At 31.7% G+C, this 17,957-nt stretch overlaps 1 protein-coding gene across 1 annotated transcript; it reads right to left on the bottom strand.

The window, feature by feature from the left end:
* Positions 1 to 9,883: 9,883 nt before the first annotated feature.
* Positions 9,884 to 10,249, bottom strand: LOC149542748 (pentatricopeptide repeat-containing protein At5g50990-like). Its single transcript, XM_089795752.1, has one exon. The coding sequence runs from the start codon at positions 10,247 to 10,249 to the stop codon at positions 9,884 to 9,886; it is 366 nt and encodes a 121-aa protein (XP_089651878.1).
* Positions 10,250 to 17,957: the final 7,708 nt, after the last annotated feature.

Below are 17,957 nucleotides of genomic sequence, written 5' to 3'. Positions count from 1 at the left end.
GTAATTAAATACTAAAATTCCAAATCAATCACTAGCAAGGTGACAAAGGGAGAAATTAGAGTTCCTACAAATGATATACTTGTATGATTGATCAAATCTACAAAATCAAACGGACAAAGGGAGAAATAGTAGCTAAGAAAAGAGGGTGTCATACAAAAACTAATTAGACATGTAGAAGGAGAAATGTGTAAAGGGAGAATAGTAGGAAACAAGAACAAAAAGGAGAAGATAGTATATCAACAAAAGAGATATCACTAATATTTTGAAAGAGGAAGTTACTTACAAAATTTAGAGGGAGTCAAAAGCTAGTTTGTGTTGCTGATAGAATGAATAGAGAGTTACTTACATAATTTAGAGGGAGTCACAAGCTAGTTCATGTTGCTAATAGAATGATCATTTTTAGATAAAGTTTTCTTTTTGGCATTTGACTTACTATTTTAACCTAGTTAGCATTTTGATAACATGGCTGATTAGTTTGGACTTCCATCAATGCCAAAGAGGGAGATTGTTAATAAAATATTTTTTCAATCATTATTTTTTCATTGATGTCAAACTTTCTATTTGTTGGAATGACAATTGCTTATAAGATCCAAGTACTATCATTTAGCTAATTGATGAAGAGGATTTAATCAATAAGATGTAACAAAAGCACCTAAGAGAAAGGTTGAGTTATGGTTTTTTAATGAAGTACAAGGATTAGTTAATACAGAGGTAAAATTATGCATTAATAATACACTTGAAGATATAGAGGTTGGCTACACTTAGAAAGTCTTGAAGAATAAGTTGTAACAAAGCTATCTGCAAAGCTTGACTAAGTTCATTAGTGGGTGCCAAGCAAGCTAGTTTGTGTTGAGTAGATTTTTAGTAAGTGCCAAGCAAATGCAAAATCTAGTGTGTGTTGAGTGAAAGAGAAGGAGGCAATAAAATTTATGTGCCAAGCAAGTAATAGGTGTTGAGCATCAGTAAAATTTTGTTGATGCCAAGTGAATCCATTGTAGGTGCTAAGTAACATAGTATGTGCCAAGCATCAAAATTTTAATAGTGTCAAGTTGCTGCATTATTTGAAAAGTCAAAGATTCGCCAGATCTAAGTTGACAAGTTTGTTACCTTAAATTTTGTAAACTAGATGGAAGATAAGGATGATGAGCCAGTGGCACAAAATTTTAGATAAACCATTTTTGGGTGAATATAGGAGGATTCTTCATTATATTTCTAGAAGTAAGAAGATAAGGGGTAGATTCATTGAATCTTACCTAATCCATTTGAACCAAAATTAAGAGTAGAAAGATTAAAGCAAGAAAAGTATTCCATACTTCTATTTAAGGAGTTGCAAGTCAAGAAGCAAGAGTTGCTAAGTGGTTGGTTGGATGTTAAGGTGAAGGCACCGAGAATGAAGAACAGAGTACAAAGACTTTGCTTTGATCAGTAACCATATAGGAGATTACAGTGGTACATCAAGCATGGAGACTCAAGAAGATGAAGCTTGAAAGGAGGACAAGTTGTTAGAGATATAGAGACTGAAACCTAGGCAAATTTGAGAGCTGAACTAAGATTTAAAATTTGCAAGTTATGTTGTGAGTTGTATTAGATCAAAATCCCTTATTATTACTCTCTAGCATTTGTATCAGTTAGGGTAAAATCCTATGGACTTAGGTTGGTTTAACAACCATTTTTAAATCTTTTAATAGGGTGACATTCCAAGTGAATGTTCTAAAGTCCTTTAATCAGGCCCACTTCTAACAGGGTGGTTGAAATACTTTAACTAGGCCACATTTAACAATGTGTTCTAGCCTTTAACATGGGAGGCCTTTTATAGGGCACCACTTCATAATAGTGAGAATTGAGTACCATGTTACTTCATTAGTTTTTCCCAAATTGGGTTTCCATGTAAATGTCTATGTTATGTGTTGATCTTTCATGTCTTATTCTTGCATATTGATTTTTTAGTTACTTGCTAAGACATATGTATATCTTGGATGCATGATTAGCTAAATGGGCTCATTATAATTAGTGAAAATTTTTTCAAGAACTTTAGACCTTGAATAACTGATTCACCCCTCCTCTTAATTATTCTAAATATTTCTAATAGATCTTAGGTTTAAATCAATTATGAGCTAGGGTAAGGAAGATTTTCACAAAAAAATTTAATATACTACACAAAACTATATAATAAAAATATTTTTGAAGGTTTTAGGGCTTTTTTAGACACTCTCGTGCATATTTGAAAAATATAAACAATGTTAACCAATTTTAGAAACCCAGGTCACAACTAACATTAGGGCAATGCAATTAGGGATATGTCTAGGGCATATACAATCAGGAGACATACAATTCCTAATTACAAATTAATAACTCGATTTTTTCACAATAATTTTAAAGGATTTTGGCATTTAAAAAACTAGGCCAACAAGCTCCAAGATTTTGCATTCAGCTAGAATTAGGGATAATAGGGTCTATATTGAGATTTTGTAATCAAGAAGAAACATTAATAAAATTAATGTTTTATGAGGGTTTGAGAATTCACATTAATCAAGATAATTGGATATTGTGCATGTTGGAGTACTCAAGTAGGGACATTCTATACTACAAGATGGTCTATCTCCCTAGAGGGTTGAACCATATGTTACAAAAATGTACTATGGCATGTCATACATATCCCCATTAGAGTACTTGGGTAGGCACATTCTATGTTATAGGATGGTCTCTCTCCCTGGTAGGTTGATCCCAACATATAAGAATGTACAATGACACACACTTAGAAGTGGTCAAACCTCTCATGCATTTTTTTATCCTTTGGTTGTCCATTTTCTTTGTGATTTCATTTTGGACATTTATGCTTTTATGTGGTCCTATATTACCTTTTTGCTTTTATTTTTGGGTATAAGCCTTATATTACCTTATAACCTATGTGGATCATGGTCTAATCAACTAGCTCGAGGAAGTGGACCATTCATGGGTCCAAAATGTTAGTTAGTAAAATGCTTTTGAGGTACTTTTTGTGTTCGTATAGATGGATTTATGTGGATCTCTATTGAGTAGTATGTAGGGGGAAAAGAAAATAAATAACCCTAACACATTTAAAAGGGGAAAGTTCAAGATCCACCCCTTTTGATTCAATTTGATTGATGCAAGAGGAAGTATAATACAAAACTTAATGGACAAAAGAATGATGATAACTGGGGTTTATTTTCCTCTCACCCCCACCTTAAGAGGATTCAGGTAATGATGTAAAGATATTTAATTTGGTGTTGAAATTAAAAGTATGGATATAGAAAGGAGAAGAGAATACCTTATGAAATAAAAAGCTAAAAATCTACTTTTGAATGATGTCCAAAAGCTAATGTAATCCAAGAGCTAAGCATAAATCTACAAGGAAAACAAAATTCAAAAATATTTTGGTGATCTATCAGGGGAAAAATAATTCATTAGGAGTGAAATAATGCATTAGGGGTGAAATAATTCATTAAGGGAAAATTTTGGACCTGATTGATGGTGTTTCATGTTGATTCTAATTTTGCAATTCTACTAAGTGGCAAAAAGGTTACTCCAATCTATAACCTTTTCATCAATCCAAGATCCAAAACCTACAAAATAAAAGGGTTTGAGTTGTTTTTGTTTTGGGGGGGGGGGGGTGGGGTGGGGTGGGGAGTGGTAGGGTTTCCTTAGTCAAACTCTAGTTTAGGAGTTAATTGTGAATTAAAATAAATGAAATAGAGTTCTAGCAAGGTAGTGGTGAAAGATATAACATGAAACAATGTCAATCTATGGATATGATCTTAATTTGGAATTTAATAAATTTTTTTGATGCATTAGCTTTAAGTTGACTTGAAAATCCTAAAAAGGAAGTCAAAGTAAGATAAAACCTTCTTGAATGTATGTGCTTTAAATCCATATTTTGAGTTATTGGAAGGATGGAAATAGAATATACAAAAATGGATCTTGAATATATGAAGGAGATCTTGAAGATGGCTCCCACAATAGGTTGAATGCTTGAATCCTTGTTCTTCAATAGATGAATATCTTGAAGAATTATTGAAGGCTTGAATGATTGATTGACTTATCATAGAATGATTGGATGTCTTGATGATCAAATGTAAAAATGGATCAAATGGAAGCATATATAAAGTGCTCATAATTAACTAACTTATGTAGGCCAAAAAAAATAGAAGTTAACACTTGAATATCCTAGAATATGAGACCCAAATAGAGAGGACAAAATATGGCCTTATCTCAGGAAAATTTCACCCCTGATTGGCCCATCAGGGGAAATTGTTTCCCTTGATTGATTAGGGTTGAATTCCATGCATCCCCCCTCCATAATTAGGAGTATAAATCTTTGGGGCTATCTCGGGACCTCAAAATTGTTAGAAATAAGAATTATTGAGAGGGAGGGTGAATCAATAATCTACAAACTTTAGTTGCCAACTAGATATTATTTCTTACTTTAAACCATACATAACAAAGTAATAAATTAATTTTTAATAGTAATAGTACCAATTCACAAATATAACTCATAACACCATATTTTGTTAACTAGAAAACCCTAGCCAAGGGAAAACCCCGGTGGGGATGATAACCACTAGATAATATGTTGATATATAAGTTCCTTGTTAGGAGTCAATGAGAAAATTTAGTATCAATATTCCCTATTAGGAGAATTTAATTTGAATCTCTATTAGGAAATTCCAACCCTATTAGGAGTTTTTCCAACCTTGTTAGGAGTTGTAGTACAATAGATGCAAGATGAGTCCACTTCCTAAACATGCACTTCCAATTACAAGAAGAGGTCACTACCCCAAAAAGTAATCATATATCACTTTCATAGTAAGTTCAGATATCACAATACTCACACAAATTACATCACAATCTCACTTCTCATCACAAGATATCCTTTGCATAAATACCATGTCTTTACACAAATTACTACTAGGTTGCTAAGACCATAATACACTTTTCCAATTTAGAGTGAACAACTAGGATGTTGGTCCTAATTGGACAAGTAATGATTTTGTAAACAAAATAATTTCTTTCCTTTAATTCTACTATCTTATTTCATTAAACCATAAATATCTCTTTTTTGTATTTTCTTTACTTACTTTTGAGGTTATGCACATCATCATCAACATGTATGCTATCTCCATTGAACATTGCTAGTCATAATATGATGTTAGCAACAAGTTACATACAAAACAATACATTGTTGTATACCAAATTCATACTTGGACAATTTTCTATGTACCAAAAGCTAAGTATATTTATTTCTAAGGTTTCCTACAAGCATGTACATCATGTCTTACCATAAATGATAGAAATTACATATCTTCATTAGCTAATTGTCAACAATCTCCCCCCTCGTATTGATGGAACAAAATAGGGAAAATTGGCTAAGTATCAAAAACTTAAAATAAATAACACATTAACATTACATCTGTTACAATTTGTCCATTTTACATACGCTCACCCTTACAATATGATTTAATACTATTCTCTTTACCTAATTTAAAATTTTCTTATGTACTTCTCCCCCTTTGACATCAATGACAATGGTTAAAATTTGAAAAACTATCCATTTGTTGTCAAAATTTATGTTCTTTTTCCTTAGGCTAGTAGTATCTTGATGCAATCATCAAAATTTTCTTTTAGACTACCATACCTTTTTTCCATGTATCTTTGGTTGATTCAATAGAGGTGAGAATTGCACATAAGGCATATGATGCAATCTCAACTACATTAAGGTTAGAGTATAAAAAGTTAGAATAAGTTTCCTTGGCCTTGACACATTCCTCCAACTATTTCTCAATAAAAGATATTTTTAGAGCAATAGACTCTTTGAAATCTAATACTCTTTTCAAAATTTGTTCCTTCCAAAGTTCTAGTTTCTTGATATCACTTTGAATACTAGCCACTTGTTCTTCAAAATCATCAATTTTACTAGTAGGATGTTGTAATTGGCTAGATAGAGCTTCTAGCTCACTTATTTTTCCTTCAATTTGACTATCAATATCCTTAGTCAACCTACAAGATAAGGTACACTTAATGTACAATATCTTGCCATCTTATTGACACTTTCAAAGTTCCTTGATACAAGTATCAAGACTTATCAAATCATTCTTAATATTTTAATAAATGGTGCTAAACAAGTTAGCATCATGTAAGATCTGTGCCTAAGATTTTGCAACACTCAACAAATTTGTGAATTCTTCATCAAAAGACTTTAGCACTGCCTATGCCCTCTATTCTAGATCTGCCTCTATGTGCTACATTGTCATAGTACTATGTAATATGTCAGAAACCTCCATCAAGGTTATTTGTAGGCTCTTCATTGTCTTGTTCTTCTAAATTAATTTTGACAAAGATGAGATCAAGTCAGTTTGATCATCATCATCAGTTATCAAGTTAGCAAGAGAAAGTAGAGTAGATGAACTAGAAGGCTTAGTGTTATCTTCTCTTTGCTTCTTTTCAATTGCCTCTTTGACTCTTCTTTTGTCTTCCTCTTTCTCTTCCCTTTCCTTTATTTCTTTCTCTTTCTTCTCTTACTCTTCTAATCTCTTCTTCTCATCTTCTTTTGTTTCACTTTTCATCTCATCTTCAAGCAATTTCTACTTGGCCTCTTCTATTTTCTTTCTCTCTTCTTCTAGTAACCTCTTCTCCTCTACAATTTGTCTCAATTGTTTTTTAATATCCTCAATATGAGGTTCATTTTGTTTAAAACCTTCAAATGGATTTGTATCATCAATGTTAATGGCAACATTGGTTTGATCTATCTACATTGTGTCACCACTCACTAACACTTCTGAGGTTCTGTGTGTTGATGTGCTAGTGAGGATGTTGCTTTGGACTTTTTCATCATTTGATTTATGGTTGATATAGTTTCACTTTTGATCTTATCTTTCTCACCCACCATAAATAGAAATGGTCTTACCTTGTTCCTCAAGTAAGGTGCTAGATTGTTTAATAATCTATTGACTTCTTCTTCATCATCAGTCTTGCATACTTTTCTTAACATAGAAATCCAAAGTTATATGTCCCCTTCTCTAGTTGGTGCCTTCTTTTCTATGAGTTTATCATAGACCTTCTGCTTCATCATGCCCTCAATATCCTTAAGCTTCATATTATTAGCTATAATGTATCTCAAAGTAGAGATATCAATCTGATCTCTCTCAATTTTTTTTAATATAAATCATAAAATTTGTTCATCTAACCAAAGTTGCCTTCATTAGCAATAGATAAGTTTATCTTCTCTATCTTTGACTTCTAAGGTTGCCAAGCTTTTCCTGCTGACTACTTAGAAGTAGTTACCTTCTCTATCTATTTAACTTTCTCTTCTTATTCGTATTCTTCACTAGACTCAATAATTGTCAACAATGTCTTTTGTCTCTTTCCTAGTCCAATGGCTTGTTGCTTTACCCTTTTTTTATTTGTGCTCACAACTTCCACTAATCTCTCAGATTTTCTCTTTGGTTCACTTGTTTGAATATATGATACTATTGCATAAGGAATGCTCTATCATGAAGATGTCTCTACAATAGACACTGACAAAGGTTTCACATTCAATATACCTTGCTTCATGGTTTGCCTAACTTCTTGTGACTCACTCTCAGTCATACCAGCCTCTGATAAGGCTTTCTTCATTATATTTTCTATCTTCTTGTGAGATGCCTTCCACTAGTACAAAACCAACAATATAATACTAAATAAACTACTAAATATTGTAGATATGTGACTAATTTTGATCACGTGACCAATGGTAGTTTATTGCCAGACATTTATCTCCCAACCAAATTTATGACTAAACTATTTTAATCATTGATTTAATCTTTTATTGTTGTTACTTGGTAGTTTATATGGTAGTTTATTTGGTAGTATATTTGGTAGTTTTTTGGGCAGCATATGTGGTAGTATATTTTGTAGTTGATTTGGTAGTATATTTGGTAGTATTTTAGGCAGTATATATTGTAATATATTTGATAGTTTATTTGGTAGTATATTTGGTAGTATATATGGTAGTATATTTGGTAATGTATTTGGTAGTTTATTTGGTAGCTTATTTAATCATTAATTTAGTCATATTAGGACACAATGGAATTGAACCACCATCCTCCTACTTATAAAGCAGGTGCTCTTCCATTAAGCTAGTACCCTTTATAGAATAATGCAAAAATTTGATGAAGTTGTCTTCCCAACATTAGATCTACCATGATCACAGTCATTGTAACATGATATACTCTTCTCAAAGAACACAAATTTTAGTTATTATGAAAAACAATAATCTAAATCTTTATCAATAACAATTCAACAATTTTTAATTCTTCTATTCAAGCATTTTAAAATTATATTTCATGTCAATTATACTTCTCTAAATTATTGTAGTGATAGACTCTCATAAAATATAATTTGGAATAGTTTGGCCACACATAAGTATTGTTTCTTGTAGTGATATTACTCTTTAGCAATCAAATATCTTGATCGAACCAATTAGCATGAGTACTCATTGAAAGAGCAGAAATCAACATTCAATAGGAAAATGGCATCAAATCAAATCCGTTTAACTTACAACAGCAGACTAAAAAAATTGTCATAACACCACCTTAATAAAACACTCTTATCATGAACAAAAAGAATTGCAAGTCATGTAGCTGCGAATAAGAATAAATAAATCTAAGGAAGAAATCTTAAGTTAGCAATCAAGTGAAAATAAGTAGTGAACAGACTAATAATAAACAACAATAACAAATAGCAAAGGTAATTAGAGTTGTTAACAAAGATGGAAAGGTACAATCAAGGAAAAGGAATAGATAACTAAAGCATGAGTCCTTACAACTATAGAAGAAATCATTTCAAAGACAAATGATATTTAAAAAATTATCCAAGTAACTGATTGACTAGCACACCTGATTCAACATTTGATACAAAATCAATAGAAAGACATGGATTAATAGATTCTTAGAAAGAACTAAAATAAAATCAATTTTCTAGACACTAAAAATAAAACCTTGTCCCTTTTTTATAATTACAGATCAGATAAGATATTTATTGCAGCACAAGCCTTGTTATATAGATTACTTCATTTAGAATCAACAAATATCTCCAAAAGAGCATTTTCCTTGTTTAAAATGATGGAGCCAGTTTGCATCTCTCACAACAATTTGTCTTTCAACAATCTTGGAAATCAATTTTGTTGTAGTATGGTAATCAAAACATACCCAAAGGTTCTTAATAATACTAATAGTCATTCCAGAGGATGTGTTTAACAGATCAAATGCAATTTCCAATTTCTCACTATGGTGGCAAAGAAATAATTTCTTTTTCTCCTCCTCGATATCATTAAGTATGTCTTAAATTTGGAAAATGCTTGGCTGCCTTCATCTCAGAAGACAATTGGTCTAGATTTACATTAATCTACTATGTCTGTGGGTGTGGTCTGTCACCTATAAAAAAAGCATGTACCATTTTATGGAACTCAATCCAACCACATCTGGGCACATTTTTTATTCATCTATCTTTCATCAATCTCCTTACCCTTTGAACCTCATTCCTCTAGCCCACTTCCACATGCATGTTCAAGAGAAGAGCATAATTTGTAGCATTTTTAGAATTCAAATAAAAAAGTAGAGTTTTTGTAAATACTCCCAATGCTATATTTAGCTATACTCTACAAGCATCAGGAAAAGATGTCCAAACAACCACCATAGGCTTAACTAGTATCTTAATGATAAAGTTTAATGTATCATCAAGATAGCTGGCAAGGGCAAGAAGGTCAACTGTGCACTCATAATTATTCATTGTGGGTGTTATGCAATAATGGCTACTCATGAAATTGAAGTATGTACATCCCTTTTCCACTAAACTAAAAGGCTACATGCAAATAAGAAACAAGAAAAGCTTACCATTTCAGGATATTTCCTGCAATTGTGTCATTCCATGAGATCAAATTTCTTTGATACATTTTGTTAAACAGTTCATCTGACTTCTTTATGCTTCCACATTTTGCATACATGTCTGCTAGGACACTTGTAATTACAACATTAGGCAAAAACCCACTTTTAATTAAGCTTTGATGAATGTCTAAACATTGTTCCAAAGCACCCATTTTGGCACAGGCTGAGAGGATGTTGGCAAAGGTTGTGGAGTTTGGTTGTACATCCACCAAAGGAATTTTCTTAAAATTTTCTTGATCCTTTTTAACAAGCTTATTTTCTACATATCCTGCAATCATAACATTCCATGGGATGACATTTCTTTGGGACATTTAGCAAACTAGTTCATGAGCCTTGTGAATGCATTCACATTTTTGTATGCCTATCCATCAGAGAATTCACAACTATAACATTTGATAAAAATCCTTGTCTAATAAGGATTTGATGTAACTCCATACCCTATTACAAAACTCCAACTTTGGCATACACTAGGAGGATGTTGGTAAAAAATGTACACTTTGGCTTTACATCTGCCAATTACATTTGCATAAAAGAAGCCAAAGCCTTGTCAACACAACTATTTTTGTCTATATCTTGTGATATTCACATTACATAAGATCACATTTCTTTGAGGCGTATTATCAAACAATTCACCCACCTTGTCTATGCTTCCACATTTCGCATACATCTCTACCTAGGAACTTGCAACTATAACATTTGACAATAATACCTTCTCTCCTATGCTCTGATGGCTGTCAATACCTTGTTGCAAAACTCCCATTTTGGAACAAGCTGGGAGAATGCTCGCAAATGTGTGGAGTTTCTCTTTGCACCTGCCAATTGCATTTTCTTGAAATTTTTGAAAGCCTTTTCAACAAAGCCATTTTGTGCATATCCTATAATCAATACAGTCCATGAAATCACATTTTTTTAATGTAGTTCTTTGAATAACTTTAAAGCCTCATCAAGAGGACCACTTGGAGCATATCTTGCAATCGTTATAGCTCATAAAACTATATTTCTTTGATCTGCTTCTTTGAAAATCTTTAAAGCCTCGTCAATACTACCATTTTGTGTGAATCTTCTAAATTTTTTGGAGCACAAGTTGTTGGTTTTGTTGTTTCCTTATAGTGGACTTTGGGTGCTGGTCACTCATCAATGCCATCACTAGCAGATGCAACTGTATTGTCATTCTACTCTGGAAAATCTATCCCAGATCATACATGGCGACCATGTGGAATTTTGGTGGCACATCTTCAAGAGCATCATTTAGCTGTCAATGACATTGTAGTTTCACATGATCATAAATTTTTTGCAAGTGTATCTGATGATTCCACAATTAAAATATGGGCTAGCTAAAGACTAGAAAAAGACATTACTTTTCAACCAAGGTTGACCTACTTTGTAGATGATGGATGAGTATTCCATGTTAAAATGTTTACAAATGGGCCACAAGTTGCTGTCACATCTAGCAGTGGAAGAATACATGTTTTCTTTGTAAATTATCTTTTAAGAGAAGATGGCAGAATTGTAAGCTACACTAGCATTGAAGATGTTGCAAAGAAAGAGACAAGGGAAGCAGCAATTCTAAGTTTGCAAAGTTTTGGTACAGAAGGTCCTCTGATGATTCTTTACAGTACCCAACATAATGATAATAATCTTTGGGACTTAAGGGCATAGATAAATGCATGGACATTAAAAGAAAGTCCAAAAGAGGGCTACATTTCTGTAGTTGTGGTAGATCCATTTTAGAGTTGGCTTGTTTCAAGTTCATCCAAAGGGGTGCTAACTCTATGGGATGTGAGGTTTCATATCACTGTCATTACATGGCAACATCCTATGGCTTTCTCTATAGAGAAAATGTGTCTCCATGCAGTAGCTTCAAATTCTTTCCCACGTAAAATAGGTTATCCCCTAATATGTGTAGCTGCAAAGAACAATGAGGTGCCTAAAATTGTCAATGAGCTTGGGGGAGTAACATTTTCTCTTGTTCATTCTTCCAAACAATTAAAAAGATACATTCAAAGTGTCATCACACCCATCATAAATAAAAAAATAAGTTCAAGATTAGAAAGAGAGAGAGAATAATAACTATGAATGTAAAAAGCCAGCATTCTTTTTGTGTAAAACATCATTCACCAATTAATGGTATGCATAATTCCTTCATAATTCATAAAATGGATTTAAGAAACATGACCTGGGGGCATTTGTCACCATCATGAGTGAGGAGGTGTTGCAAGACAAACATATTGTCAAGGGGAGATGTTATGACAGTTAAAGGAGGTAGTAATTTTGTTCTCAGTTGGGAGGAATCACAAGGAGTTCAAAACATGTAATCAGATGATAGAAACAAACAAATTTGATTGGCATTGAAGATGCATATTTCCAACAAAAAACAATTATGTTTCTAGACTAGCTAGACATTAGTCAGTGGTAGTGTTGCTTCTAAATGGGCAATTATGACATCCAATTTTGTACCTGCAACATGATGACTAATGGCTAATAGTTTGGTACCTCATTTCACATTCTGAGTGTTTAAAATACACTATGTTGCAATAAGAAGACATGAGAGAGATATTAAAAGTAGCCAAAACACCTTCTGCAATAGCATTGGCTCTTTTTAATAACCTAATATAGTGTTCACAATGTTCAAACATTGCTATGGCCCACAAGCATTGAAGCTCATTTGTTTAGGTAAAGAACTTATTGATTAGATGTCATTCGTGTAAATTCATTTTTATTGAATTAAATGATAGGAGGAGCTCTTTTTCTCATTTTTGCTAGAGTATTTCCTATTTTCTTAGATTTCTCCACAATAACTTTCATCCCTGGTAATTATTTTGGCATATTCTTTGTGGATGTATATTTCCATGTTAGTGTATGAATTTTGATTGAATGTTGCAGTAACTACAAGTAGAATTTACTCTAGGGCATGGGTTTTGTGGAGCTACAAATAAGAATTTTTTTGATTGGATTAGGGAATATACACCATAGCTTATGGATCATTTCCAGACTAAGCTTAAGAGGTCAACATGTGAAAGAAACACAAAACAAAATTCTTGCCAGCCTATAAAGCTAATATTTATGGGTTAGATGAATGGTATACACTATGAAGGAAAATACAGGGTCACTATATGAGATAATACTAAACACTTAATTCAATGAAAATCCTAAAGCTATATATATATATATACACTGATCCATTAGGTTGGTGTATCTCCTGCAAGATAAGGATTCTCTCTTATTTGAAGGTTACAAAAACTCTAGACCTTTTCATGTCCCTGAATAGAGTATTGCAAAGAAAAGGTTGACCACAATTACACTTACTAAAATTGACATGTATCTGCCTCTTTGAAGTAATTATGCTAGGAAATGCCAATTATCTAAAAGAACGGATCATAGGAACATGTCAAGCAACTAGCATTTCATAAGTAGAAATTAAGATTGTTTTATGATTATGTTCAGAATTGTGATGTTTGTTGCCAGAATATTTGTATCCTTTTTAAGAACTCATTAATATGTTCCCATTATAGATGTGTTCTTTGTTTAGGGGATTATGAGATGAATGAAAATTTGCAAAAGCTACCTGTTTGTAGGCATGCCTTCTATTTTGAGTGCATTGATCACTGGCTTGCAAACAACACCACACACCCACTTTGTACAACTTCACTTCTCCAAGATGCTTAAGTTGTTCCTTTGGATTCACCGGCACATGTTGTAATACTCCAGCAGATGCATGACTTTGTAATAGCTTCATCTTTACATCAGTTATTTCCTCTTCACGAAGGACCTAATATGTTGAGTGTACCAACTTCATATTCATAGAAAGTCTTTCGTCTTCATAAAGAGGCCTGATATGCCTAGTGTTCCAGTAGAAGAAAACAATAGAACCATCATTGGAAAGTTTTCAAGTGAAACAAAATTGATCTCTTCATACATTCGTGAAGGTAAAATTCATGTTGAAGTATGCCAACATGATCATACATTGGTTACAATAGATGTTGCAATAAATGCAGAGTCTAGGGAAACATGATTCTAAAATGGGGTTTGTTATATTAGTTTTTTGTCCTATTGGATGTTATTGTGGATGAGAATCACCTATAGTTTTGTCCGCGCTATTAGACTATACAAACATCCAACCAAACAGAAGTAGTAATTTTTTTAATAAATTGCTGGGAGAAACAAATATATATATAATACAGTAGATATGCTGCTCATGATATGTTATAGATCATTTGCATCAGAATTATAGAAACCTGACTGATGCATCTCTAATTCTTGCTTCCTTTCAATATTTTCTTAGTCATGTTCTCTTCATTAAGAATGGTTGGAACATTTGGTGCAATGAAATAGGTTTGGGTACCTCTTAAAAGAACGGGATAAAGATTAAGCTCTCCTAAGTAAGTGGTTTCCTAAAAGTGATCCTATAGCAGGGGGGAGGCTATCTAGTAGGAATTCCCACCTAAGTCATAAAGACGTCTTCTTTGATAGACAATGAGTTGTTTGATAGAATACCTCATTGAAATCTGAGTGAGGATAACAATTGTGGAATCTTCAAAAAAGTACGTAAACTGTTTGACAAAATTTCAAAGGAGATATCATCTCACAAAATGCAAAAAAATGTTTCCAATATGTGCAGATTGATTGAGAAAGAAGCCTCTCAGAATAGTTGAACCAATGAAATGCACAAGGAGGACAACAATGACTTGAAACTATTGGAAATGGATGCATGCACACATATGGAATGTGGAGTTCTGACCAATATATACGATCTGTTTGCTAAAATGACATTCATGTTGACTCAAATTATCACAAGTTCTTTTTTCCAATAAGTGCATTGTGCTTCGCCCAACATCCTCTGTACTGGAAAGCGCAACTCTCATTGGTATTACAACTAGAGGGGGCATAAATCAATCACAATAATACTAATAATCTAATGCGTTGATCAACCTACCTCTTTGAGAGATGTAGTAATGTGAATAGGAGGATCAAAGATCTTGAGAAATATACAAAATAAATATGAAATAGATTAATCATTTGGTAGCTAAAGAACAAATAGATTAGGGGATTGATTAGCTTTCAAAAATACCTGGTACACTGAGGTGAAGGAAAAGATGCAAGGGTTCAATGCCACGCATATCCAAAATGTGCAGAGCTTTTCCCCCTAATTTTACAAACACAAAATTAAAATGATTACTATGAAAAGGCGGGGTCACCAATTAGAGGGTAGATTATAACTAGCAATTACACTGCGCAATGGGACGTACCTCCAAAAGGTCTTTAAGGTTTATTAGAAAAACAATTGGTGTACTTTTTAAATACAATCATATACTTAATAATATCAATTAGTATTTTATTTAGTGAATAATTTTTTTTCAAAATTTTTCTTAGTAGAAAAATCATAGCTTAAAATCAATTATTGATTTATTTATAAGGATCGAAACAAAACCTCTAAATTTTTAAAAGATAGAGAGTATTTGTAGTTTTATTTTCAAAAATAAGTTAATGTCATGGCTTGTGGCTATTATCCATATATGGACCTAAAAAAAATTCTAGCATTTGGAATATTTTTTGGAATTAAGATTAAATAAAAGCAAGGATAATGTCTCTTACAACCAACAACCAAATGATTGTGCAACTAGACAGGTAGTAGGAAAAACATGCTAAGGAACCCTAGAAGAAGCAAAATAGAAACAAAACCAAAGAATAACAGAAAAGGAATATAGGAAAGAGGACAAGGAAATCTAGTTAGGCCCTTGGACTACTCTTACCACTCTCAAGAGTCTTAAGCTGCTCCTCACTTAAGAAGTTGAGGAGTTCGTTATTATCAACACAATTGTTGACTTGTTGTAGAAGATAGTTTTGTGGAAGCTTTATACATTACCCTGGAACAAAAAAATTAAATGGTTTGTGTCATCTTCTCTACCTCTATACACTTGACATTTTGTCAAACTTGTTAATTGCTTGAATATTTCTTTCAAAGCCTAGAGATCTCATCAAATAAAAAATCATCTTGTTGTTCAAGGAAGCTATCTTCTCTAACAACACCAAACAACTTGAACAACCTTTGGTAGAGGACCAAGCATTACTTGTCTTAGTGTTCATATTCTTGTTTGACTAGTTGAGGATAATGTAGATGTGTGATAAGCTATGAGAATTATCACAATCCTTCTAAGTGTTTAGAATATGTTGTTTGAGTTCAAGTTTAGCATTTCAAATTTTGAGGAAAGCTTAAATGTATTAGATTATAAAGGGGAAAATATGAGGTTTAACATAATTCTAGATATAAAATATGGTCAAGGATGTGATAACAAGAATATTATCATTTTACATAATTCTAAGGATGCATTGAAGATTATCTTATATTGTCATTTATGGAGCATTTTGGTGATCAAGAAGTTGGGATGCATAAATGATAAGCAACAAAAAAAATAAAAATCTTTCCCCCACTTATGATGTAAAGATATGAAACTATAAATAATAATCAAATACCACTATATTATATACTACTCACTACAATATTATTTATTTATATGTCCTATCATTTAAAATATATTATTTAGTTGTGTATCCTTACATGTCTAATATTATCAAAATTCTATTTTTTCTTGAAATTTGTAAATTTATAATAAGACTAATGATGTGTAACTCTCTTGGTCAAAATATTAGTTCTTCATTATTTTATTAATATACAAGTATATATAATGTACCTTTGCAAGCATCGTACACATCATAGTAATGTTGGTGGAGAAGATAAATTATTAAAAGGCCTAGTGCTTGAAACCTATTTAAGTGAAGATCACATGCTATTAAAGGTTATTATTATATAATAATGAAACCTAAAGTTTATCATCTAGAAAGGATTAAAGTATAGGTAAGGAAATCTTAATGACAAGAATACATAGTAAAAATATTAAAGCTATTTTATGTCAAGGTATAGTTCCTAGTTAATAGTTAGAAACTCATTTGTAATGAAATATTTAAAGTAAAAAAAATCTATAGAAAATTATTGAAGTTATATTTTATAATATTATTGGATAAAAAATCAACTTAGAAACTTAAAAATAATGAAATCTAATAAGAGGAAAAAACCTCAATTCAAGAAACAAATATTATAACTATTAAAAACTTATTATTAGTTAACTATGCATAAAAATTAAATAATAATGTTATTATGAGTCTTTAAATATTATTTAGCTCTATTATAATATATAGAATAGATTTTTCAACTAATATTAAACCTATAATAGATTAGTTATATATTAGATATTATTTTATAAGTAAATTAAATTTATTTATTATAATATAATAATTATTTAAAAAGTATTTTTTTTAATGAAATAATGTAGAAAAAGAATTCATTTTCTTATTTTCGAAAAAAACCCTTCATATCTCAGTCAATATCAATTGAGAGGATATTTTAAAAATTACCTAATTATGATTCCTTAATATGACAAAAACCCAACCATGAGTAATAAAAGTTATAAAAAACTTAAAATTTATTAACATGATAAAATAATTATTGATCATCTAATCATTTGTTTGGGTGACTAATTAATTAGTCATTTATTTGATCATTTATTTAGTCACTAATCTTTGTCTAACCTTGTGATTTTACTTGATGACCAAATTAGTCATTTATTTAGTTACTTGTACTTATAAATTACAAAATATTACTAAAATTTGATCACTTTTAGTCACGTGACTAAAATGTTTAGTCTTGTGACTAAAAGTTTTAGTCATGTAGTCATTTATTCACTAAAATTCTACTAGTGTTCTCCAAGGATGCATGGTGAGCTAATTGGGTAATCCCATCATAAGTTTGAAATCTATATATAGCTTGGTCCTTCTCTAATTTCAGCAATAAGTCAATGTATCCAACTGCTATATCATCATTTCATTCATAACCTAAGGGATCAAGAAATGTTTCCTGAGGTTCTACTACTTGAATATAAGTAAAATCTATATCAAGAATAATACAAATATCTTCCTTAAATCTGTTTACAATTGTAGGTGCAATTTTGAATCTCTATCTCAATT

The sequence above is a fragment of the Cupressus sempervirens genome, chromosome 8 (genome assembly GCF_028749045.1).
Source record: "Cupressus sempervirens isolate cs-2001-9-10 chromosome 8, ASM2874904v1, whole genome shotgun sequence".
NCBI classification, from domain to species: domain Eukaryota; kingdom Viridiplantae; phylum Streptophyta; class Pinopsida; order Cupressales; family Cupressaceae; genus Cupressus; species Cupressus sempervirens.
This window is presented reverse-complemented; position numbering and strand designations above follow the sequence as displayed.

Coding starts and splice junctions, on each gene's coding strand:
- LOC149542748 (XM_089795752.1), bottom strand. CDS start 10,249: ATGTCCCAAAGAAATGTCATCCCATGGAATGTTATGATTGCAGGATAT.